A 25,837-nucleotide genomic window follows, 5' to 3' on the forward strand; every position below is an offset into this window, starting at 1 on the left:
GTTTAATGTAGCCTATATGTTTTTTGGTACTGTTTTACAATTTGATTGGTTCCCCAAAAAATCAGACAAATTATTCAAAAGAAATATTCATTTGCAAATCGGAAATCACTATGCAGTTGAAGAGTGTAAATGGTGGAGGTTTGCAAAATCAGGGAAAACATGGAGGCGTCTCAATCAGCTCCCTAGCTAGTGAATTAGTGTCATAGTGTCTGGGCACTGGTAGGACCATGGCTAACTACTACACATTGGGACCAGTGTCACCCCCTATACCCTTAAGTAGAGCACTGGAGGGAACAGCCATTTGTAGTGGTGTCCGAAACCATAGTGGACATTATGGAGTGCACTCATTCAAGCCCACAATGCACCAGTGCACTGTACAACCGATTTACGCTCAAAGAGTAGAGAATAGCCACCCATAATGCACCATAATGAGAATTTAGCGCCAATTAAATTCCTGCGTCTCACCAGAAGATGGCGCCTGAATCCTCATCCATCCATTTTCCAAACCGCAGGTCTAATGTGGCCATAAATATCATACAGGTATAAATTCCTTTTAAAAATCGATTGTCAAATTGTTCAATTAAAGTTTTACCATGATAGAGTTCAAGATAAATGTTTTCATCATCGATTCTCCCAGGTTTTTGCGGTGCATTGGGGGATTTTTCAGAGAGAGAAGGTTTTCAGGTGTTGTTAATGTTTTATGATACAGTACTGAAGTTAACAGAAAATATTGCCACAAAAGTAGTCCAGGACCTACGGATTCATGTCCTTTGTGTTGTAGTGCGTTCACGACTTTCTCTCGAGGCATTGCACCATCACACACTCGTTTATTTTTACTGCTGTAGCCTTACCTTGACATCTTTACTCTTTCAAATGTTCAACTTTTCACCTTCGTGATTATCTGTGTTTACAGCCTTTCAGCAATGACGAGAAATCCAGACTATCTCGGTCTTATCAGCGCACTTCTGACTACGGCAGAAAACCCGGTATTTAATTGGTCAATAGAGGATTAATCAATATTTCCTGACTAATACACCGATGTTGGATCAGGTATTTCTGTGGAGGGGAAAAAAAACGTTACCATGGTGAACAGTGATTAATAGCCTACTACCAGCATATATGTAAATGCAGAGTTGAATTAATGTACAGGCTTGTATTGCGAGATTATCAATGTTTAGGAGACGTCTGCCCTCTTGTGACAATTTTAGAGACTTTACTCTTCAGATAAAAACAAAACAAAAAATCAATCCTACGGCAAACGTTGAGTTTATGAATATTAATGACGTAATCTGACGTTTTCCACTACGCCTACCTGGTTGGCTGAAAGGCAGATAAATGTTAAAATAAGGGCGCTGGCGATATCTACGGACGTTTTTCACAGACTGTGATGACATGTTTTTATATTACATACAAGTTTCTATATGTTATTATTTATTTTTTAAAATGCATACATTTATAACACACCTTGTATTTTATTACCTTTGCATCAGATTAGAAAAAATAGTTAACGCTGTTTGGTGTTTCTTCTCTCTTCTGACTGCCGCTATCAATATCTATCTATTTTTTCCATCTTTTTTAAAGTTGTGAAAACACTATTGAGAAGTTTTTCTTCTCATATTTGAGGAAATGGGAGCACAAAAATATATTTATGTAGTCTCTCATTCACCGCTATGAAACTTTATCCTACTATGATGTATTCCGCTTCTGAGAAACCTGGAAATGTGGAAAGGGCGGCTGCAGCTTATGAATATGCAAATTTGTTGGAATAATAAGAGACCTCGGTTTATTAAAAGAAGAATGAAAAGACCCCACCTTAAATATATATAGTTAATACTTTGCTTGATATTTGTTTATTTGTATTTATAAATGCCATTAGATGTACATTTTGATATTTTGCTCTTGGTGTTCATTTTTTCTTTTTTGAAAGCCTATGAATATGCATGACGTCACGGGACTGGGCGCTCCCGGAAGCTTTCATCGGGAAGGGCTGCAGCAAGATGGACTGACGTCACAGCGGGAGGAGAGCCGAAGTGAGTTGATCCACTTTTCTCTCCATCCTAGTGATGATGGCGTCCCAACACCCATGATCAAGCAGAAAAAGAGGAGGAAGAAAGAAAGGAAGAAAGAAAGCGAGGCCCCCTTTTTTATGATCGCGATGTTTGATTTTCACTCGAAATGATTTAGGGTTACATTAATCTTTTGTTGATAATATGTCCGTATCATCGACTTTGTATTGGAGGTTCGGGTAAGGTCCATCCATCCATCCGTTTATCCATCCATCCACCCAGCGCAGTGGAGGGCACGGGCCGCGCCGATGGCTGCCGGGGGAGGCGGGGGGGGATGCGGGGAGTCGGTGGATCATTACCGGGCGGAGGTGGAGCGTCTGACGCGCGAGCTTGCGGAGGCGAACCGGGAGAAGGTCCGGGCGGCGGAGTGCGGGCTCGCGGTGCTGGAGGAGAACCAGACCCTCAAACAACAGTATGCGGATCTGGAGACCGAGCAGGAGTCCCTCAGACTGGAGCTGGAGCATCTGCAGGAGGTACAGACTCCTCTTTCTCCTCTTATTCTGCACTTCTTCACCAAACAACAGGCTGGTTCTGTTTATGTGTTTTAGACCAGATTAGATAGAATACAAAGGAGAACAACAAAGTAGAATAGAATATTGCCAAAACTCAGGTGACAGAACATTGCCAAGAAATGTTGTTATATTATATAATAGAATGGAATAGAATATTTCCAAAAATTTGTAAAAACAGGGATAACATAAATGTGTTATAGACCAGAACAGAATTATATAGAACTGAGAACAACAAAGTAGAATAGTAGGGCTGCAACTAACGATTATTTTAATAATCGATTAATCTGTCGATTATTTTTACGATTAATCGATTAATCGGATTAAAAAAACAGAAGGAAAAAAAGCATTAATTTCCAACCCTTTATTCAAAAACAGAACTGACAGTGCAAATTCACAGTGCGAAAGTGCACAAACAGGTCACTCCTTGAACATCCCTGAGCTGTTAAAGTAATAATAATAATAAAAAATGGACTAACACAAAAAACATACACATGTATGCTTTACATCTGCCAAATATATAGGCTTTTTTAAAATAGTGAACAAAAAGATGTATATTTTTGTAAAAAGGGACCTGAGCTGTTAGAACAATAAATAATTTGATTTTAAAATGATTTGTTTGAACGTCAGAACTTGCTCTCTACACTACACTCACAGACGCACACACTCACAAAGTCTCACACTCACAGACGCACACAATCACAAACTCTCACACTCACAGACGCACACATTCACAAACTCTCACACTCACAGACGCACACACTCACAGACTCTCACACTCACAGACACACACACTCACAAACTCTTAACACTCACAGATGCACACACTCACAAACTCACACTCACAGACGCACACACTCAAACTCTCACACTCACAGACTCTCACACTCACAGATGCACACACTCACAAACTCTCACACTCACAGAAGAACACACTCACAAAGTCTCACACTCACAGACGCACACAATCACAAACTCTCACACTCACAGACGCACACATTCACAAACTCTCACACTCACAGACGCACACACTCACAGACTCACACTCACAGACACACACACTCACAAACTCTTAACACTCACAGACGCACACACTCACAAACTCACACTCACAGACGCACACACTCAAACTCTCACACTCACAGACTCTCACACTCACAGATGCACACACTCACAAACTCTCACACTCACAGACGCACACACTCACAAACTCACACTCACAGACGCACACACTCACAAACTTGTGTGTTGTTTTGTTTTTTGTCAAATATGTTGTAATCTAACAAAATGTTTGACATTATTTGACAAGCACATGCACACAAAAGACAAGTCTCGTGCAGTCGGATAATAGGTAATAATAATAGCAACAATAATAATTACAACAGAAGATAATATCTCTAGTCTATCCTAATATTAATTATAAATACAATGTATATAAAATATATACAATGGATTGACTACCTCATATGGTGTGTAAGGCCTATTTTGCAGCTCATCCATTCGGAGCATATAGTGAAGTTTCTCGGAGTCATTTAGAATGAAAAATTCAGTGCTGCAAATTGTGGAAAAAATATTCCTCTTGTAGTGGTACTTGGGACAGACAAGAAAGTGAGAAAAATTTAATTGGTTTTATTTATTGTTGTCCATTTATCGAACTTCCATGCCTCTTAATAATTACATTCCTATGTACCAATTTACCAATGCTCGGACACACTCGGTCTCTCTCGCGCGCAGACACACTCGGTATCTTTTGCACACTGTTGCTCGCGCGCTGACACACTCGGTCTCTCTCGCGCGCAAACACACTCGGTATCTTTTGCACACTGTTGCTCGCGCACTGACACACTCGGTCTCTCTCGCGCGCAAACACACTCGGTATCTTTCGCACACTGTTGCTCGCGCGCTGACACACCCGGTCTCTCTCGCGCCTAGCGTCCAGTCCGGCGCCTCATAGCTCTGCTCCGCGCTGAACACATTTTTTTATTCTCAAACATCTCCGCGACTTATTGATAGTCGCGCGACACAACGAATCGATAATGAAATTCGTTGCCAACTATTTTAATAATCGATTTTAATCGATTTAATCGATTCGTTGTTGCAGCCCTATAGAATAGAATATTGCTAAAACACAGGTGATAGAACATTGCCAAGAAATGTTATGTTATGTTATGTCATAGAATAGAATAGAATATTTCCAAAATTTTGTAAAAACAGGGATAACATAAATGTGTTATAGACCAGAACAGAATTATATAGAATAGAACTTAGAACAACAAAGTAGAATAGAATATCTATCGTGATATGGAATAGCACATTGCCAAGAAATGTGATGTTATGGAATAGAATAGAATAGAATATTTCCAAAAATCAGTAAGAACAGTGATAACATAGAAGATGTGTGTTGAACAGAAAATGAAAGAAAGTAGAATATATGTATTTATGTATGTATATTGCAAGTCACCATTTTTTCCCATGTCTACTATTTTAACTACATGAAAATAACCACTAATGAATAAATGAACAATGCTAACAAACAAAAGCAAAGTATGTCCTGTATGTGTGTGTATGTATGTGTGTATATATAAATACATACACATAATACACACCCATACATATATATATATACACACACGCACACTTTTAGGTTACATTAATCCCGATTAATCAGTTTGACAGCACTAATATATATAATGATGTACTGCATAAGTTCAAAACACTTTTTTTTGCAACATTTAGTTCTAATGATCTACTTTTTCCGTTTGAATTCTCATCAGCTATCATAAAAGAATTGCGTAAGCAAGAGATTTAGTTTTACAGCAGATGTAAACATGAGTGTCCCGGGACGTTTCAGATTTGCTGATGAGTCGCACACTAAATTACGCTCTCGACTGATGCATAAGGACATTCATTTTCATCCCATATTGCTTCCTCGTCTATATTCTCACAGCCAGTTTATCAGTATAGCGTATACTCTTGCTGACTGCAGTGGACTGCATGCGCTGAAGGTTAGCACAGGGTGACGACTGCCAGAAAACACACTCACGGATAATAAGATTGACAGAGACGGTTGAAGAGCATGTCTGCTTTAGGAGTCCTCCATATGCACTTCAATACAAAGACATTCAGTCATTGAGATCCCCAAAAAACCTGAAGACATCAGGAAATGTAAAAAAAAACTCTAGAGTTATGGGTTTATGATAATCATTTAAATAATCCTTTTACGTTTTTTATGTGTGTTGGAGGTGATATAGATGACTGAAAATGAGAATCGCAGGCTTTACTGAATTGAATTAGCTGTTTCAGTTCCCCATTAAACCTCAATGAACTTGTTTGATTGTTGTTTAACAGATCAGAGGTCTGCGCTGGAATAATTGGTCACACAAATTTGGCATTTAGTGATATTCTTCCGTGTCATCTATATGATAATGTGCCAGAGTTGTGATGACTGGGAGAAAGGCCATCGATAAACCCTCTCCTGTGGCCTCAGGATAGTAAAGTGTCCATCAAATACTCAGGGCTCCAGACTAACTGTTCCACTGGTTGCACTGGTGCTACCAACTTTCTCAGTTGGTCGCACCAGCATATGATTTGGTCGCACCTTTTTTTTTTTTTTTTGCTACAGGTGTGGAACAACATTACAGTGAATAAATAATGACAGAATTTTTATTTTTGGGTGAACTATCCCTTTAATAGTTATGGGGCGGCAGTGGCTCAGTGGTTCATGTAGGTTGTCTACAAACCGAAAGGTTGGTGGTTCAATCCCCGGTTCCACCTGACCAAGTGTCGAGGTGTCCATGAGCAAGACACCTAACCCCAGCTGCTCTCGATGAGCTGGGTGGCGCCTTGCATGGCTGACACCGCCGTCGGTGTATGAATGACTCCTACGGCGTCGTGGCCGTTTTATGGTTCTGTGCCAGGTTGCATTGGATCGCGGTGCATCTGACCAATCACAGTCCTTGGGGTCTGCGTCGCCTTGACGCGTAGTTACAATTTTTTGGAGGTGCACGTCGAGCTACGGTGGAGGGGTCGGAGAGGGGTTCGCGGCGACGCAGAGGGGTCTGCGGGGGTACGCCGTCGGTTTGACGCAGAAGCATAAAACATGCTTAAGACCTGTACGTGACGTGTCTAATAAACCCGCATTTGACAAGCAGATTTCCTTCAATTTTCTTGGTTTGCTTTCAGTTTAGACATAACCAACTTTCCTTATGTAAACCTTGTGTGTATTTGAGAGTATTAGCGAAATAAGACTCGAAAGATAACTTAGTCCAGTAACCAGGCGCTGTTAGACAGGCTTTTAGGGCATGTGCGCGTCGGGTGTTCGCGCTCAGTAAAGCGCATGTTAGAACAGCGCATCAGCAGTGAATGACATGTTTAACCGGCAAGGCTTTAAAGCACATGCAAATAATGAACTTTTGTGAACTCACTGAACTGATGTGTCCCGTTCCTCTGCGTTAACATTTGATGTGAGTATTTGTCGCGTTGTACACTAATGCTGTTGAGACGGAGGCGCCAGAACTGCAACTGATCGAATGCACGATATACTTATTTCTACAAAAGCAGTCAGCAGCTTGCTTGGAGCAAGGATCATAGCACAAATTTTAACTATATAGATATATGCGGTATGGTCCTATTCCATATCGCATTTAAAAATATATCGATATATTTTTTATATCGATATATCGCCCAGCCCTAGCTTGTGGTTCCTTAAAATACTGCTTAGGCATGTAGCAGCTCATGTTTAGATTTTTTATTGTCATTATTCCTCATATAATTTCTTGTAATATGCATTTTATTGGTAATTATCTATCTTTCCTGGTGTATGAAGTAGTAATGGTAATCTGAGGCATACCAGATGATGATGGCATCTGCTGATAAATTATTCATAAATGTCTATTTCTGACATTCAAGACTCCCCAAAGCCCTGCTATGATTGGCTGCTACTATAACATGAAACTGGGAAATAGCAAAAATATAATTATTAAAAAAAATATTTGTGATAAAAGAGGAGATAAATATATATAATAGCAATCACATAAAAAAGTTAGTTAACACTTTATTTTAAGGCGACGCAGTTACGTTACTATAGTTATAACAGTAAATTAGGCATACTTACAAAGTAACTAACCCTAAACCAAACCCTAACTCTATAATAAGTACATGTAGTTGTTGATTAATATTACTCAGCACTTATTTGAGTAAGTACAATGTAATTACGTCACCTTAAAATAAAGTGTCACGAAAAGTTATATACAGTTTGGCTTTTTGTTTTGCAAAAACCTGTTTCCCAAAGTCTTTGTGTTTCCTTGGCAAACCCGTGAGCCGAGAAGCGTCCAGGAGCCTAATGAGGCCTTCCCAAGAATCCCCATTACAATCAGCCATTCATTACAATCACTGCTATTAAACTGCACTGGTATTTCAAACGCTGTTTTATAGTTGTTTACTTGAATTCCTCTGCCCATATCAATCATTCAGAGCGAATCTCCTACAGTCTTTCTTAATAAACAAGCAACATTGAGCGTTTATTGGCTGATTCCTGTAATAATTTCTCATTGGCAGAATGTATCAGTTTCTGTTGTGGCTTGTAATCTGTCAATTAAAGCACAACAGTTGTTCCTTAAATATCACAAATACAAGCAAAACCGACTCAGACGTCATTTACTCTTGTCGTCTCCATCTCAGATATAAAGCTATTCTTCAGTGTGACCAGCGAGAGCGTTTTTTACCCCGACTGAGAGTGTAAGTCTTGAGAAGGCTTTGAGGATTGAGTCTGTCTCAGAGCGATAACGCTTAGGGATATTTGAGGCTGTATTTTATTCCCGGGGGAAAACAGGTTTTTCAGGAGTGGTTGCACATCTACAGTAGATTTTTCACTTTTATTTCCATGAGAAATATTAGAATGAGTTCAATTGTTTTCTTGTGATGCTCTTGTGCATTCGGATGTTTTTTGGATGATTATTTAATGAGTGTGATTTCTGTAATGAGATGCTTGGTCTTGTAGAACTGCATTTGCTAAGTGCTTATTAGTGGTAATATGCAGTGGCGTAGCCGGTCAGTCCCGGGCCCATATGCAAACAGATTTATATGGGCCCCTCTAACCCCGCCCTCAAGTACACCTAAGAGACATTAATAGACGTTCACTGTAGAATACAAAATAAATAAATACCATACCAAACAATAACATAAAAAAAGACACTACCCAACAATTTTTCACAACCAGAACGGAACAACAAAAAAGTCTAACATACCCATGGCTCAGTCAGTGTCAGTAATAAACTACTGCATGCATACAAACGATCGTGACACAGCAGCCCAAAATGTAAAAGCACAAACCCACTCACTTATTTTAGTTGGATTCTCCAGGCCTTTCTTTCGGCAAATTCATCCACGATGTCCTTGGTGTTTAATTCACGACTTCGTGCATTCTCAATGAAAAAGATTCTGTGACATGGTGCTCCGCAATGTTTTTGTATTAGCTTCAGTTTTAAAAAATGAGCGCTCCCCTGAAGCAACAATAACCTCTCACACACTGTTTTCTTTGTTTCATTTTAGTTTAATGTCATTAAAAAAATGAAGGGGTAGTGCAAAAAACAAAAAAAACAAAAAAACACATGCACACAAGAAATTACACAGAAGTGACTGCACGTGACGCGTACAAAAAATATATATTTATTGTGGCCACGAATTATTAATACATTCCCTCATTCTATTGGGTGGCGGGCCCATTTCCACGTGCATACCCTGCATGCCCAGACGCTACGCCACTGGAAATATGCTTAAAGAACATGCTGAAGGGGTTTTCCTGATCAGAAAATCCTGCTTTCTGACTGGGTTTATTGTTTGTGTGCCAGTAATGTATGTCAGCGCTTGAGTAAAGATGAAAAATGCAGAGGTGCATTAGTTGGCGGAGCTCAGAGCTAAAAGCATCCGCTGCATCGTCGCTTTAACACGCATGTGTGTGCATGTTGGCAGATTCTCCTCAAATATGATTTCAGATTTCAGAATATGAACCCAAAATAACCTGCCAAACCACCTTGTGTGGGAGTGGGACGTCATATGATTGATATGATGTGGGTTTGAAATGATATAGTGTTAAAAATTAAGACAAAGTGTATTTGGCGCACTTTGTAACAAAGACTTCTGCTTTATCTTTTTAAAATAATCTAATGACAGATCTCTTTGGAGTTCCTGAAGTGCTCGGGCCGGACCTTGAGACATGTCTGCTCCGAGTTATGAATTATGGATCGGACAGATTCAGGCACTTAGAGGGAAAACACGTGAACGTCAAGCTGGATAGTACGCTGAGAGAAACATTCGCTGCATAATTCACATGATAACAGTTCCTGGTTGAATCTCACATGTCCATATTAAACCGCACAATCTTAAGGGAAAAATGTTGAATTAACTTGCATAAAGAAAATTAAGCCTATTTTAGGAATTATAACTATTTTCATGATAATTTATCACATTTATACTCTCCAAATGCATTCAGGCATTTTACATTTAAGTTTTTTTGTTGTTGTTGTAAATTCCCTTAAATCTCTAAGGTGTCAATACTGTAATGCAATATAAATTAAATATATATATACTTAAATAATGTATATTATAATGTTTTAATGTCTATGTTATATATTTTTTAATATGATTAAATATGCTTACGCTTCTTAAAAAAGTATACGGTTGGTATACAGCATTGTCTTTCATCAAAATCTAATTAATTTCATTTATTTTTTAATTAATTTTTTGGGATAAATCATTCTGTAACTGTAACGAACATGTTGGCAGGTTTTATTAGGCATAACTATTTATTTTATTGGCTCTATTTGATTCAAATGTGATTTGTTGACTGTAGTCAGTCCTCATAATAATTAATGGTAAACCCAGAATTTAATGCTAGATTATAAAAGAGATGGGCCGTGTATGATAATATTTTTCAAATATAAATAAATATACCAGTCCTGACCATATAATTATACATATATATATCAATCTCAAGACAAACTTTTACGCACACTTTCACAAATGCAGGATAGGGCAAAGCTGTCAGTATGCAGATGAGACTAGGAAAAGGATTAATGATTATTATTTTGCATTATGCAACAAAAAACTCCATGTCAGACATGGGAGGCGTCACTTTCACCAGCTCTTTCTCTCACAAACATACACACATATCTCGTAATGTTCCTGTTTCAGGAGCATCTGATCTGATTCGTGTTCTGAAATAAACAGACTTTGAGCTCTGCTGCAGAGCCGGTCACATATAAAGGTTCACTGCGGCCAGCGGGCCTTTATATCGATCCGTGTGTCTGTGTGGACCTTCTCCAGGAAATTATAAGGCTCAGCTTACAGTCTCTCACATGAGCTGATGCACAGAGCCAGCAGTGCGTCTGTAAAACCGACTGTTGGATACTGTAGATAGATAGATAGATAGATAGATAGATAGATAGATAGATAGATAGATAGATAGATAGATAGATAGATAGATAGATAGATAGATAGATAGATATATAGATAGATAGATACTGCGGTGTGGTAGTGAGATCTGTGTGAGGGGTGTGTCTGTCTGAACAGAAGGAGAGAGAAAGAGAGACAAAGAGAGAGACAAAGAGAGAGAGAGGAAGAGGAAGAGAGGGCTGGTGTGAGAGTCAGCTTTGTCTTTGTGTGAAAGAGAATCTCCTGGGTGATTTCCACAGTCCATGTGTGTATTTTGTGGGTGTGTGTACGAGTGCGTGTGTGTACGCGTGAGTATGTTTGTGTGTGTGTGTGTGTGAGGTATTTATGCAGTGAGCAGGATAGATCTGTAGAAGTTCACTTCTCTTGACACACTCCATTATTTTGGAAAGTCCAGAAATTTCATCAAAACACATGGATTGGGGGGGGGGGGGGAGCAAATAAATTTAAATCTGATTTAAATTATATTTAAATATAAGTAATGCATATAAATTCTATACATGTATATAATAGTATTTGTTAATATTTTCAATTAACTGTTTTTTTTGTGTTTGAATAAGTTGAAAAGTTTGAATAATTTTGTTTTAGTTTTGCCATTTAGCATTAACGTATTATTATTTCAGTTTTAATTCAATTTGAGTAATATTTATATTTTACTTCAGCTTTATTTCAATGAACATAAAATATTTACTGCATGTCTTCACTTTCAGTTGTCTTTATAACAAACATCTGAACATTGAGTAAAGCTTATTAAAGAGTTTTGACCCAGTCAAAAGAGCTCAGCTTGTGATCATCACGATTCCGATGGTTCAGTATGGTTATGAAATATTATTGCACATAGAAATATTATCCATAAACTGTTGTTAGTAAATAGTTGTTTCCGACACATTAAAAAACAGTATTTCTCTATTCCTCCTTACATTTAACAGGCCGATCTCGCTACTGCTGACTCATTCTTACACCATTATGTCATTGCTTATCATCCAATAACAGCTGAAGGAGAGCAACCATCACACATCCCCTTAAAAGATTATTTTACATCAGAATACATAAAGAATAATCGGTTGACATTCATTTTCTTCTCAGTTTTTATCGGTAGAAAGAATATGATCTTCTGTTTCATTGGTCATGATGGGTGATACAGCACGCATGTTCTGATCTATAGCTGTGTGTTTACAGCCAAAGCTGCGAATTTAACTTTTATGTGCAAATTTACAATTTCACATAAAACATTCGTGTAGAAGTATTTTTATTGTTATTATTAAACATTAACGAGGAGTAATACATTATTTAAAAAAAGATATTGTTAGTTCATGTTAGGTAATACATTAACTTTGTAAAGTGTTACAGATTAGTGACAACACAATGCAATAATAAAACTAATGAAAATATTATACAGTGTTATCACTAATCTGTAACACTTTACAAAGTTAATGTATTACCTAACATGAACTAACAATATCTTTTTTAAAATAATGTATTACTCCTCGTTAATGTTTAATAATAACAATAAAAATACTTCTACACAAATGTTTTATGTGAAATAGTAAATTTGCACATAAAGTTAAAGTCCAAGACATGGAAGAGGGTAAACATTTGGCTAGTTAATTGGGAAACTAGAATAACACAATGCAATAATAAAATAATGAAAATATTATACAAATTAACTAGCAAAATATTTACCGTCTTCCATGTCTTGGACTCATCGTTACACTAAATTTCCCAAAAATACAAGAATTACATGTCTTGTTTTCATTTAGTTTTTCGTTTCGTTTTCATTGTTTTCATTCGTTTGGGAAAATATGGTTCTAAAGTATAATAACTAGAATTAGAGGTTTGTTCAAATGGTTTGAGCATTAGTAATAGTGATTCTTGACTTAACGAACTACTTCAAGAGTTCAAGCGTAAGAATTCTGATCTCACCCTAGTGTAAAAAACACTGAGTTTTCCCAGCACAGCAGGACTGAATGACCATGAGAGAGTTTGATTGAATTTCCAGCTTAATGGAAAAGCCCAGTGGCGTCTGTTTTTCAGGGGTCCATCGGTCTCCATCCGTGCAGGAAGAACACACTTCCCTCTGAGCTTCACAAGATCTCTCTCTCCATTACTGTGAGCGACTTAAAAAAACATATTTAAACATTAAAGGTTAGTTCACCCAAAAATGAAAATTCTGTCAGTATTTACTCACCCTCATGTTGTTCAAACCCCATAAGACCTTTGTTCATTTTAAGATATTTTTTATTAAATCTGAAAGCTGGATCACTCCTCCATAGGCTTCTAAGGGATTGAAACTTGTTCCCCGAAAAGTTATTAAAGACATCGTTAAAATAGTCCAAGTGACTACAGTGGCTCAATCTTAAGTTTATCAAGCGACGAGAATACTTTTTCTGTGCAAAAACCCCCCAAAAATAACGACTTTAGATCAACTATTCATTTCCCTCTCTGTGGGCCTCGAGTGAGTTAACGTAGTGTGATAGCGCAGTGTTTCTGTTGTTATACGTCACACGTAGGCTCACTATTGGCCGACGCTGGTCATGTGTGTGATGCGTGTGACGTACAACACCAGAAGCTTACGCTGTTACACTAGTGAACTGACTCGAGGCCCACAGAGAAGGAAATGAATAGTTGATATAAAGTCGTTATTTTTGGGGGGTTTTTGCACAGAAAAAGTATTCTCGTCGCTTGATAAACTTAAGATTGAGCCACTGTAGTCACTTGGACTATTTTAACGATGTCTTTAATAACTTTTCGGGGAAGAAGTTTCAATCCCTGAAGATCCAATCTGACTTCTGACCTATTATGCCGCCTAAATCATAATCATACACTGGTGGAGTTTTGGTTCCTTGCCACTGTCGCCTTTTTTTTTTTGCCTTCATTCGCCATTGGCTTTTGGCTTGCTTAGTTGGGGACATTTAACATTTAATTTTGAATTTACCAATACTATTACAACTTTACTTTCATGTTATCTCTGTAAAGCTGCTTTGAAACAATTTGCATTGTAAAAGCGCTATATAAATAAAGGTGACTTGACTTGACTTGAAGAAGCCTATGGAGGAGTGATCCAGCTCTCAGATTTAATCAAAAATATCTTAATTCGTGTCCCAAAGATGAACGAAGGTCTTACGGGGTTGGAACAACATGAGGGAGAGTTATTACTGACATAATTTACATTTTTGGGTGAACTATCCCTTTAAGGAACATTCCATTTTATCATTCTTCAAACATCATGGGAACGTTACTTTTGAATGTTCTTTGAACATTCCAAAACAAGTAGAAATATTTAGAAAATGTTAGACAGAACATCCAACTTAAAACATTTCCTCCATGTGTTAATGTTTTGAGCAAAGACCTGGTAACTTTGAAAGAACGTTATATTAACATTACTAGAAAAACGTTTGTTCATAGTTTTGAGAAAACCTTGCTAGCTAAAGTTCTGAGAATGTTCCCTCACTGTTAGCTGGGGAAATTCAGCAAATACTAGGGTCATTCTGCCTCCTATCATGCATGTAATTAACCGTTTGTTATCGATGCTGTCCCATAATGCACTGCTCCATAAGTCTGTTATTTCTTCTCTCATCCCTCATACCTGGAGCGTTGAGCTCCTATACACCTCTCAATTGATTTTTCACACTTGAGTTTCTGCTTCTCTTGGCTGAGCGCTGCATTGATTTTCTTGGTGTCTTATGCGAGATCACCATTGTCATCTATTCCACTCACGCCTTCAAGATTAAAGCCAATATTGCCTGAACTTCACCTCACATTACGAGGTCACAGATTCTGTGTCTCCTGCAGTTTACAGCCTCTCTTTTATAGAAATGTTGCCGTAGTTGTCTGTTTTTGAAGATATTAAACCCAGGGTTATTGTCGTTAATTTTAACTAATACTATTAAAATGTTTTTGTTAATTGAAATGAAGCTGAAATAAAATAAAATATAAATGGAAAATGGAAAAACTTAGTCTAAATGAACATTAGAAATGTATCAAAAATAATTTTAATAAAAATACTAATTGGAAATAAATTATAACTAAAACTGAAATACAGTTAATTAAACCTAAATACTAATATTTAAAAAAAGAAGAAGAATAAAAATTAAATTTAAAATTAACTTAAAAATGTTTTACTATAATAGTAATACTGAAATAGCAGTGATTAAACCCTGACATATCCATTTGCCTGTGTTGTAACTGCTGTATTTTTACTTTCAGATCTACTGAAAGTAAGATCTACTTTTTAAGTAAGGAAACTTTGAATTTGGACCTTGTCTATCTAAAGTATATGCTATAAGTAGAAATATTTGGTTTCCAACACACGCAGAGTAGACCAATCACAACAGACTGGGCCATCTGACCAATCAGAGCAGAGTAAACCAATCACAACTAGGGATGCTCCGATTGATCGGACGCCGATCATGATCGGCCGATATTGGCTATAAATAGATTGATCGGCGAACCCCAAAAGCGCCTATCAAAAAAGCCGATCACGTGACGTAAATTACTCGCGCGACTTTTTCCCACCTGCATGCATGGCGCACGGGCACACAACAGCAGAGTGAAGCTTAGCAGTGGCAACATGAGTTCCCCTTCACCGGAACGAATAGGGAGTCTCCCAACGGATTGAAGCGCGCGTCCGAGTGAAGACCGTGCACCGCGCGAGCCACAACAGAACGCGGTATCTGCGCCGCTGAGCACTGATCGCTGCGGCAACGAGCACTTTGATCACTTGATAAAAAAAAAAAATTCAGCGCTAGATCGCCTCTTATTTAACAAATGAACAAAATGAATGCTCTGAGTTAACTGGAGATGTTTTTATTTATTTGTATTGGTACATTCGTGCCGCGAGATTTTTCAAAAGTGGTGGTGGTATTTTATTTTTTTTGATCTGACGTAGTTGGTTCCTCAACTACATCAGATTCAGATTCAGATTATTTTATTTAATGCCATCTCAGCATTCAAAGCTATTTTGATGGCAAAAATTCAATTATAAAAATACAAATATCATATAAATACAATAAAACAAAACAAATATAAATAAGAAGTCATTTTATACAATATATATTTTTAAATGAACATATGATAAAAAATCCAAAACCTTTTCAGGCATAATCTCATTAAATATGTCCTTTAATGAAGTAACTTCATAAAAGAGCATTCTGCTCAACTGCATCAGACGTTCATAATAATAACAGAAAAAAACTTTTTCCAAATATGCCTAAGTGTAACTTGATCCCCTCCCATTAGGCTGATCTGATGTGTTTTGGTCTGCCTGACCCCTCTTTGTTTGGAATAATTTAATGTTACTCTGCCTTATTTGGGAAAGCTGGCCTACAGTAGCCTTAAGACACCTCTGATCGGCAGTGATCGGCAATCGGCAGATCATGATTTTGGTGATCGGTAAATGGTGATCGGCCCCAAAAATGCTGATCGGAGCATCTCTAATCACAACAGACTGGGCCATCTGACCAATCAGAGCAGAGTAAACCAATCACAACAGACTGGGTCATCTGACCAATCAGAGCAGAGTAAACCAATCACAACAGACTGGGCCATCTGACCAATCAGAGCAGAGTAGACCAATCACAACAGACTGGGTCATCTGACCAATCAGAGCAGAGTAAACCAATCACAACAGACTGGGTCATCTGACCAATCAGAGCAGAGTAAACCAATCACAACAGACTGGGCCATCTGACCAATCAGAGCAGAGTAGACCAATCACAACAGACTGGGTCATCTGACCAATCAGAGCAGAATAGACAAATCGCAACAGACTGGGCTATCTGACCAATCAGAGCAAAGTGAACCAATCACAACAGACTGAGACATCTGATCAATCAGAGCAGAGTCGACAAATCACAACAGACTGGGCTATCTGACCAATCAGAGCAAAGTGAACCAATCACAACAGACTGGGTCATCTGACTAATCAGAGCAGAGTAGACCAATCACAATAGACTGGGTCATCTGACCAATCAGAGCAAAGTAAACCAATCACAACAGACTTAGCCATCTGACCAATCAGAGCAGAGTAGACCAATCACAACAGACTGGGCCATCTGATCAATCAGAGCAGATTAGACCAATCACAACAGACTGGGCCTTCTGACCAATCAGAACAGAGTAGACCAATCACAACAGACTGGCTCATCTGACCAATCAGAGAAGAGAAGGCTCTCTGAAAGGCGGGGTTTCGAGAGACCGAATCCTTTATCAAGCCATTTCAGAAACTGAGAAAAGAGGTGATGGTATATTATGAGAATTTCTTTTTCTTTTTTTTCTAAAATTGCATAGTAAAACCTATTGTTGGAGACTCCAAAACCAAATTAGGAGCCTTTAAAATAGCATAATAGGGGCACTTAAGTTTAGCATGTCTTCTCTCTCGTCCTCAGGCCTTCAGCCAGGCGTACACCACTCAAAGGAAGGTGGCTGAAGATGGGGAGAGCAACGAGGAGACGTTGCTGCAGGAGTCGGCCACTAAGGAGGCGTATTACATGGGCCGCCTGCTGGAGCAGCAAGCCGAGCTGAAGAGCAGCAGATCACAGGCGTCCTGCACACAGGTCGAGAACGAGAGACTCGGCTCCATCCTACAGGAACTGAGAGAGGTCAGAAACTTGCTCAGAGTGCGAAGGGGTTTAATCAATTATGGGGTTGACATTGCAGATGTTTCCCAGTGAATGTGTGCTCACGGTTTTGACAGGTGTGCCTTTTTTAAAGGGATAGTTCACCCAAAAATGAAATTTACCCCATGATTTACTCACCCTCAAGGCATCCTAGGTGTAGATGACATTGTTCTTTCAGACGAATACAATCGGAGTTATATTAAAAAATGCCCTGGCTCTTCCAAGCTTTATAATGGCAGGGATCGGCTGTATATTTTTTGGAGTCCATAAAAGTGCATCTATCCATAATAAAAGTCCTCCATACTGCTCTGACGGGTTAATAAAAGCCCTTTGAAATGAAGCGATGCGTTAGTGTGAGAAAAATATCCATATTTAAAACTTTATCAACTAAAATAACTAGCTTCCGGCAGATGGCCGTACGCATCAATTTACGGCAAAAGAGTAACAATTTTTTACTCTTTTGGCGCAAGTCGACTTGCGTAAGCCGTCTGCTAGTTATTTAATTTAATAAAGTTTTAAATATAGATATTTTTCTTACATGAACGCATCGTCAGCCTTTATTAACCCGTCAGAGCAGTGTGGAGCACTTTTATCATAGATGGATGCTCTTTGATGGACTTCAAAAAATATACAGCCGATCACCGCCATAAAGCTTGGAAGAGCCAGGACAATTTTTTAATATAACTCTGATTGTATTCGTCTGAAAGTAGAAAGTCATGTACACCTAGAATGACTTGAGGGTGAGTAAATCATGGGCTAATTTTCATTTTTGGGCGAACTATCCCTTTAAATGATCTCTCTTTCTCTGTTTCCGTCTCTTTGTCTCTCAGAGTTATGAGATGTTAGATCTGCAGAGAAGCCGGATGAGAGAGGAGATCAGAGAGTATAAATTCAGAGAGGCCAGATTACTGCAAGACTACACCGAACTAGAGGAAGAGAACATCTCGCTGCAGAAACTGGTATCCACGCTTAAGCAGAACCAGGTAAACACACACAATTACTCTCTTCACACTGACACGGTTCTGGGACCCAATCTAGAACCATTGGACACATTTCAACTGAACACATTTTTTCTTTGCACTGGCTCTTATGTTGTCAGAATGAAAACGCAATAATGTAAGACGATAATGTCGTCACCAAACACAACGATACAAAACTAATTGATACAAAACTAGATGCTTTCATTATATGCAACGATATGCACGACGTGCATTCAGTCGACAGACTCAATGTTACTATTTTTGTTGTTGCACAGCTACTTTAGCCACTGTATTTTGCCCATTTATCTGAAATACATTAATACATCGGTTCCCAACAGGGGGGTCTCGGCCCACAAGCGAGCTCTTTGGGGGGTCGCGTCATATTTTGAAGTGTTGAACAGCGAGCATTAAAGCAGCAGTCCGTAACTTTTTTTGTGTTCAAAATTTACTAAATTTATATAATTAGCGAGTACATAATGAATCCATTTTCCAAACCGTTTTTTTGTCTTATCCTGAGTCACTATGGTGCACCTATAATAGGTGTTTATATTGGGATTATTTTACACTGGTTCGCTCGCACCGCTGCGGTGTAACCCAGTGCCTGCGTGTCTCGTCATAGACATAAACAGAGAGAAGTAGCTCCGGCTACAATGTTCTTCCACAAAACGCATTATTCTGTTAATAAACGCATGTTTATTAATCGTTAGAGCGCCAAACGATCATATTACATTAGCTAATTTTATTCACGGTCCCCTCGCTGACCAAAAAATGGGTTTTCAACGAGGTCCCAGACACCAGTGATTTTGTAATAGCCTATATTAATATTTTTTTCCCTACACATCAGTGTGAATACTGATATTTCTGTTATTGCATTTCAAATAGGGCCAATTAATAGGCTACTCCTAGGCTTACGTTTTTAAATTACAAACGGCCTAATGATGTTTTGTTATAGTATTTTCAATATTATACGCTATTATTTGTGCATACACATATCTGGTTATAGTAGCAAACATACTATTTGTTTAAAAACATAACATTTTGTCATCCTTGCTGCAATGTTACAAGAGCAACAATATCATTAAATGTGAAGGGGGCCCCAAAATATTTTCTTGGGAAAAAGGGGGTGTCAGATAAAAAAAGGTTGGGAACCACTGCATTAATACATGCAATCAAACCAAAATGTATTCACACCTATCATAACTTGCATAAATTAGCTATAGTGTCCTGCATCCACTAGTAAAAAAATATTTTAAAAAACGATATATGGTGTCTGAATAATTTTTGGTTTGACTATATTAATATAATAAAACCAAAACCTTCATGCATCATGATTGTTTGTGGCAGATTATGTAGGAACAGTCTCAGATATTTCCAGAATCAATGCAAATGGTTATTCTTCATTCTTTCAGGTGGAGTATGAAGGCCTGAAGCATGAAATCAAAGTTCTGGAGGAGGAGACAGCCCTGCTTAACAGCCAATTAGAAGATGCCCTGCGCCTGAAGGACATCTCTGACAGCCAATTGGAGGAGGCTTTGGATGCTCTGAAAAGTGAGCGAGAACAGAAGAACATTTTGCGTAAGGAATTAGCACAACATCTAACCGTGTGCGACGGGGCTTTCAGCTCAGGCTGCGCGCATCTGATCGCCTTTAGCTCGGCGCCACCTAGTGGCAGTGCAACCCCGACAGCCGCCACATCGCCCAGCAGTGAAGACGGTGGAAAGTGCAACGGGCTTCTGCTCCAGGGTGCTGCGGGTTCGGTGCTGAACCGACTGAACGGAGACTTCAGGCCTTCGGGTTTGAGGAAGAGTGAGATTTTGACCCCTGACCTCTTCAGTGAGCTCAATGGTCCTGAAATCCTGAAACTCAGGCAGCAGATTCAGCAGGTCAGTGTGAAGGGGTAACATAACAGCATAAACATTTCTATTAGCATACATTCATTTTTATATAGCAAAACTTTATGTTGCCAATTTACCTCTTTAATTTTTATTTTATATACACTACCTGTCAAAAGTTTTTATATCTGTAAAATTTTTAAGGTTTTGAAAGAAGTGTCTTATATGTTCACATTTATTTGATCAAAAATACAGTAAAAACAGTGAAATATTATAACAATTTAAAGCAACTGTTTTCTGTTGTAATATATTTTAAACTGTAATTTATTCCTGTATTAAAAGCTGAATTTTCAGCATCATTACTCCAGTCTTCAGTGTCACATGATCCTTCAGAAATAATTATATTATGATGATTTGATGCTCAAAAAATATTCACTATTATTATTAATGTTGAAAACAGTGTGCATTTTTTTTTTTCAGGATTCTTTGATGAATAGAAAGTTCAAAAGATCATTTATTTGAAATAGAATCTTATGTAACATTGTAAATATCTTTACTGTAACTTTTGATCAATTTAATTAATCCTTAAAGAATAAAAGTATTGATTTATTTTATTCCCCCCCCCCCCAAAAAAAATTCGTACTGAATAAAAACGGTAGTGTTTAATGTTACAAAAGCTTTCTATTTCAGATAAATGCTGTTCTTTTGAACTTTCTATTCATTAAAGAATCCTGAAATAAAAATGTAAATAATGTTTTTAACATTAATAATAATGAGAAATGTTTCTTGAGCATCAAATCTGCATATTAAAATTATTTCTGAAGGATCATGTGACACTGAAGACTGGAGTAATGATGCTGAAAATTCAGCTTTGATCACAGGAATAAATTACATTTTACTATATATTCACATAGAAAAAAGCTGTTTTAAATTGTAATAATATTTCACAATATTAGTGTTTTTTTGTATTTTTAATCAAACAAATGCAGCCTTGGTGAGCAGAAAAGACTTCTTTTAAAAACATTCAAAATCTTACCAATCCAAAACTTTTGACTGGTAGTTTATGTCTGATTAGGTGTTTTTGAATATTTTAAAATCATGTTCCTAAACAGTGGGAAACGACTGGTGCATTGGTTTAGGCGTTGTTCTGTTTACAAAGGGATGCTGCAGTGTCGTGAGATGAAATATGAGACCACCATATGCACTAATGGGCCATGCTACTGGCTTATTTATATCCTTCCCATCACAAGAGTCACTGTTCTTATAATGCAAGTTCATTTGAGTCATATACATATGAACTTTGCATCCATGTTAAACATTGACCATGTATTAAACGTGGACTTAAATTCAGTGTGACAAATGGCCATTGGGAGCACTTTCTTGTGTAAATATCTTTATTCCAGTAGATAGTAGCAAATAAAAGTCAAAAAGGAAATCACTTTAATATCAACATTGTTTCTTAAAGATAGCAGTGAGATTAAACGGAAGGGCTTTGCTACTTTTCAAACGTTTTTTCCTGAGACAAAGACCCCAGTTATCTCGTTCTTGTCTCCTAATTCTCATTCAAAAGCATTTTTTTCCAAGATCAGACTATTCAAGTCCTGCTGGGAAGTTTGTATTTACTAGTCGGGAAGTTGTAATTACAACGTCAGGTGTGTTCAAATCACTTAGGTCAGAGCAAGAAAATACAAGTTTTTTAACTCTATATTATAATGTGCATCAGGTGTGGTTTTGTGCTTTTATTCATTTTATGAAGGTACTGACAACTGAACTGTTATATATTATATCGTAATTGTACTATACAATCATATTTTCTACATGCAACTTGGCTATTTTTACATTTCAACAAATTAACCATAACTACTGAAGCTGCATCCACTGTGTCCGCCATTATTCCTCGAAAGAAAACGAGTCTCAAAGAAAATCCCAAGTGATAATTACGACATTGTGGCGCTGTTTAACTCGTAAATACGATCTTTCTATCATGACTTCAATGCACTATTTTATTGAATGCATGAGACAAAGATTAATATAGAATATTTCTATTAAGAAAAATCAGTCTCTGAGCAAAAGAAGGTTAACTTAAAAACAAGAATTTTGAAACTGGCTTTATCCAATGTTCAGATTTCTGTTCTGGAAATGCATGGAATTTAGTGCATATTTAAAAAGTGAATGCCTCATTTCCATATTTAAACCATAACATTTCAGAAACTTGTAATACAAAACAATTGTCTTAATGTACTTTGATTAATCAGCTGTGAAAAGCATGGTGATATCTATAATTTTTTTAGCTACATCTGCTGCTGGTGAGTTGAATCAGGTGTGTTAGATAAGAGAGACATCCAAAATGTACAGTGGTTCCCAGGACAGGTTTGAGAAGCACTGATTTAGACCAGGACTAACCAGTGTAAACCAGTCAGACCAGCAGGTCAATTCAATAGTTGGCTTGTTTACGTGCTTAAGTTATGTAACTGTTTGGATTAATTATTTAAATACAATGTCTCCCCATGGTCTTAATGAAGAATTCAATTTAAAACCACTCTGAGAAATTGTCTGTTTCTATGCTGACTACATTTTAGCAGGTAGTTTATGAATATGTGGCGTAATTTTATTTATTTGTTTGGGGTTGTCTTGTATTTATGGAATTGTTTCTTCCACTGATTATTCTTCTTTTTATTTTTCTCTTTTTTTAATATTATTATTATTTTTTCTTCTTTTCTGTGGAGAGCTATGTTACGTACTCTTTTGGGGATATTGAAGTTTAAAAAGCCCCCTTCTGAGATGTATAAGTTTGCACAAAACCTGTATGTAATTGTTTTCTTAATTGAGTAATGTGTGGGACTTTTAGGCTTGTTTAGACCCAATCAAACCAATTGAAATCACATGGTGGGTCAGTTGATTGTATAGCCTATATATATCCCTTCATCAAATATGTCCACTATTTGCCAGAAGAAGACCCACTAGGGTCGAAACGTTGCCTTTTTATTAAATATGGGAGATAAAAGCAGTGTTGCGTAGTGGAGGGCAGATCGAGGCTTCGTGAAACACTGAAACTGTTGAATCAAATGTGCCATATTGTGCCGAAGCTTCGAAACAATCTGACACCCGTCTCCACGGTGACCCCTAGTGGTCAGAACAGTGTAAATGCAACAAAACCCCAGGCCTATTTTGTTTGTCCTATGAATGGCTCAGCTAAAACAGGCTATTAAGACTATTAACTACCTCATTTTAATTATACTAATGTCTAATTAAAATGTCTACAAATGTATAAAACTGATCAGAGATCAGGTAAAACCCACAGACACTTGTTCATTGGTTCTCAGTGACTCCTCATGATTCATGGGTTGACAGAAATCATCGTCCCCAGCGGTGACCATTGAAATTTCGAAGTGTTTCGAAACATTTATGATGTAATGAAGCCTCGTTTACTGAAATCACGTGACTCTGTTGCGGACATTAATATTTTTTCACTTGTTTATGTGCCGCAGGTGGAACGGGAAAAAGCATCTTTACTCATCAGCTTGCAAGAATCACAGGCTTTGCTCCGCCACACGCAGGGGGCGCTAACAGAGCAGCACGAGAGGGCCAGTCGCTTGGGCGAGCGCTTTCGAAAACTTCGCCGCCGCAAGGAAAACAAGGAGGAAAAGGAGGACGAAAAAGAAGAGACAACGTGCGTCTCTGGTGGCCAGGAGGGGCCGAGTCTAGAGTTGCTGCAGTGTAAGTACAGGGTGGCCGTGACGGAGGTGGTCGGCCTAAAGGCGGAGCTTAAAGAGGTGAAGGATAGATATAATGAGTGCGTGGAGGCGGGAGCGCGGGCAGAGGAACAGGTAAAGGCGCAGCTTCAGGCGCTCGAGATGCAAGTGGTGAAGCTTGAGCGTAGTTGCAGGGAAGGCCGGGAGAAGTCGGTGAATCTTGAACGCGAGCTGCAGGCAGCCAATAACACGGCGTTAGAAACGCATGGGATTCTGGGAACCGCCCAAGATGAGCTGGCGACATTCAGCGAGGAGTTAGCGCAACTTTACCACCACGTCTGCCTGTGCAACAACGAGACACCCAACCGCGTTACGCTGGACTACTACCGGCAGGGCAGGACCCTGACGCGCATTTCCACCGCTAGCCTCAAGGGACAGGACGACCACCGGGTGCTTTTGACCCCGCGACTCGCACGCCGCTTAGCGGCGATTAATGCTGCAACATCCGCAGAGTCGCGTAGCCCGTCTGACTCGCCATCCAAAGAACCTCTCACTGCTGAGCAGAGCCCGGTCCGCACGCCATTGGGTTCGCCCGTCGTTAGTGCCTCTTCCTCGTCATCATCATCATCCCCGGCGCCCGAGTCGTCCACGGGATCAGATCTCCGCCGCGAACCCACTAACATCCACCATCTTAACGCTATCATCCGAGATCAGATCAAGCACTTGCAGAAGGCGGTGGATCGCTCACTCATGCTGTCCCGCCAGAGAGCGGCCGCTAGTGAACTCGCTCCGCTAATGGATAAGGACAAAGAGGCTTGCATGGAGGAGATTCTCAAACTCAAGTCCCTCCTGAGCACAAAGAGGGAGCAGATCGCAACCTTGCGTCTTGTGCTGAAAGCCAACAAACAGGTAGGCTAATGAGCTCTATTTATTACCCTGCATCCTATTGATTGCCATGAGGCCTGAGAGTATTGAACCATGGGAGTCCTTACATTGACTGATATTTGCTTTGTAGCTTTCACGTTTCTTATTAAAACTGCTACATTTCTTGCATGGGTCTCTGTCTTTCAGCTGCAGTGGTCTTGCTTATCAAGATTTGTAACTATTGGCATAAAATCTGGTCCACTTTACAGCTTATTCCAGCCAGCTTATTCTGACTTCTCATTAATGTTGCTGTGTAGCTTAAACGCTTCTTTTTAAAACTGTTACGTTCCCACATGGGTCGCTATCTTCCCACTTTGCAACTTACTCCAGCCAAGAAATGTTGACTTAGGCCCTATTCGGATGGGATTAACTTTACAAGGGTAGATGGAGTAATGTTATTTTAAGACAGGACATCTGTAATATTAATGGCCAATTCACACGGGATCTTAGTAAAACTAGCAGAATTGGGAGAGTAACTCGATTTGCACAATGCCGTCATCCTCCTGTCGTCATGTGCGTATTACGTTGCTTTCCGATATCACGTGCGCAAACTCATATAAAATATATTTATATATATATATATATATATATAAAACAGTTATGTCTGGTCGAACGATGTATTAATTACCTTCAGATTGGATTGTGTTGGTAATTCTTACCTAACGCTAAAAGAAGTGTCGTGCCGCTAACAAGTGCTTTCAATCTTCTTTCTGATTTGAATGGTGTGTGTAAAACACTTTTGCCACAGATCTGTCCCAGCGTCTAAAAC

The 25,837-nt window shown here is 38.6% G+C and overlaps 1 protein-coding gene across 6 annotated transcripts in view; it reads left to right on the forward strand.

Annotated features, from left to right (window-relative positions):
• Positions 1-486: 486 nt before the first annotated feature.
• LOC143742311 (protein bicaudal D homolog 1) overlaps positions 487-25,837 on the forward strand; it is a 39,792-nt gene continuing 14,441 nt past the window's right edge. For 5 of the 6 annotated variants that reach the window (XM_077235149.1, XM_077235147.1, XM_077235148.1 and 2 more), the window contains exons 1-6: positions 726-1,050; positions 1,928-2,539; positions 17,410-17,622; positions 18,471-18,623; positions 20,030-20,503; positions 23,941-25,053. In XM_077235149.1, coding sequence (XP_077091264.1) covers positions 2,315-2,539; positions 17,410-17,622; positions 18,471-18,623; positions 20,030-20,503; positions 23,941-25,053 — 2,178 coding nt within the window. In that variant the 5' untranslated portion in view covers positions 726-1,050; positions 1,928-2,314. Of the gene's footprint in view, positions 541-725; positions 1,051-1,927; positions 2,540-17,409; positions 17,623-18,470; positions 18,624-20,029; positions 20,504-23,940; positions 25,054-25,837 lie in introns of those variants that run through there. The other variant, XM_077235145.1, reaches the window with a different exon arrangement.

Source organism: Siphateles boraxobius, unplaced genomic scaffold (assembly GCF_051911475.1).
Source record: "Siphateles boraxobius isolate OS27281-9 unplaced genomic scaffold, OSU_SipBor_1 19, whole genome shotgun sequence".
In the NCBI taxonomy this organism is placed as follows: domain Eukaryota; kingdom Metazoa; phylum Chordata; class Actinopteri; order Cypriniformes; family Leuciscidae; genus Siphateles; species Siphateles boraxobius.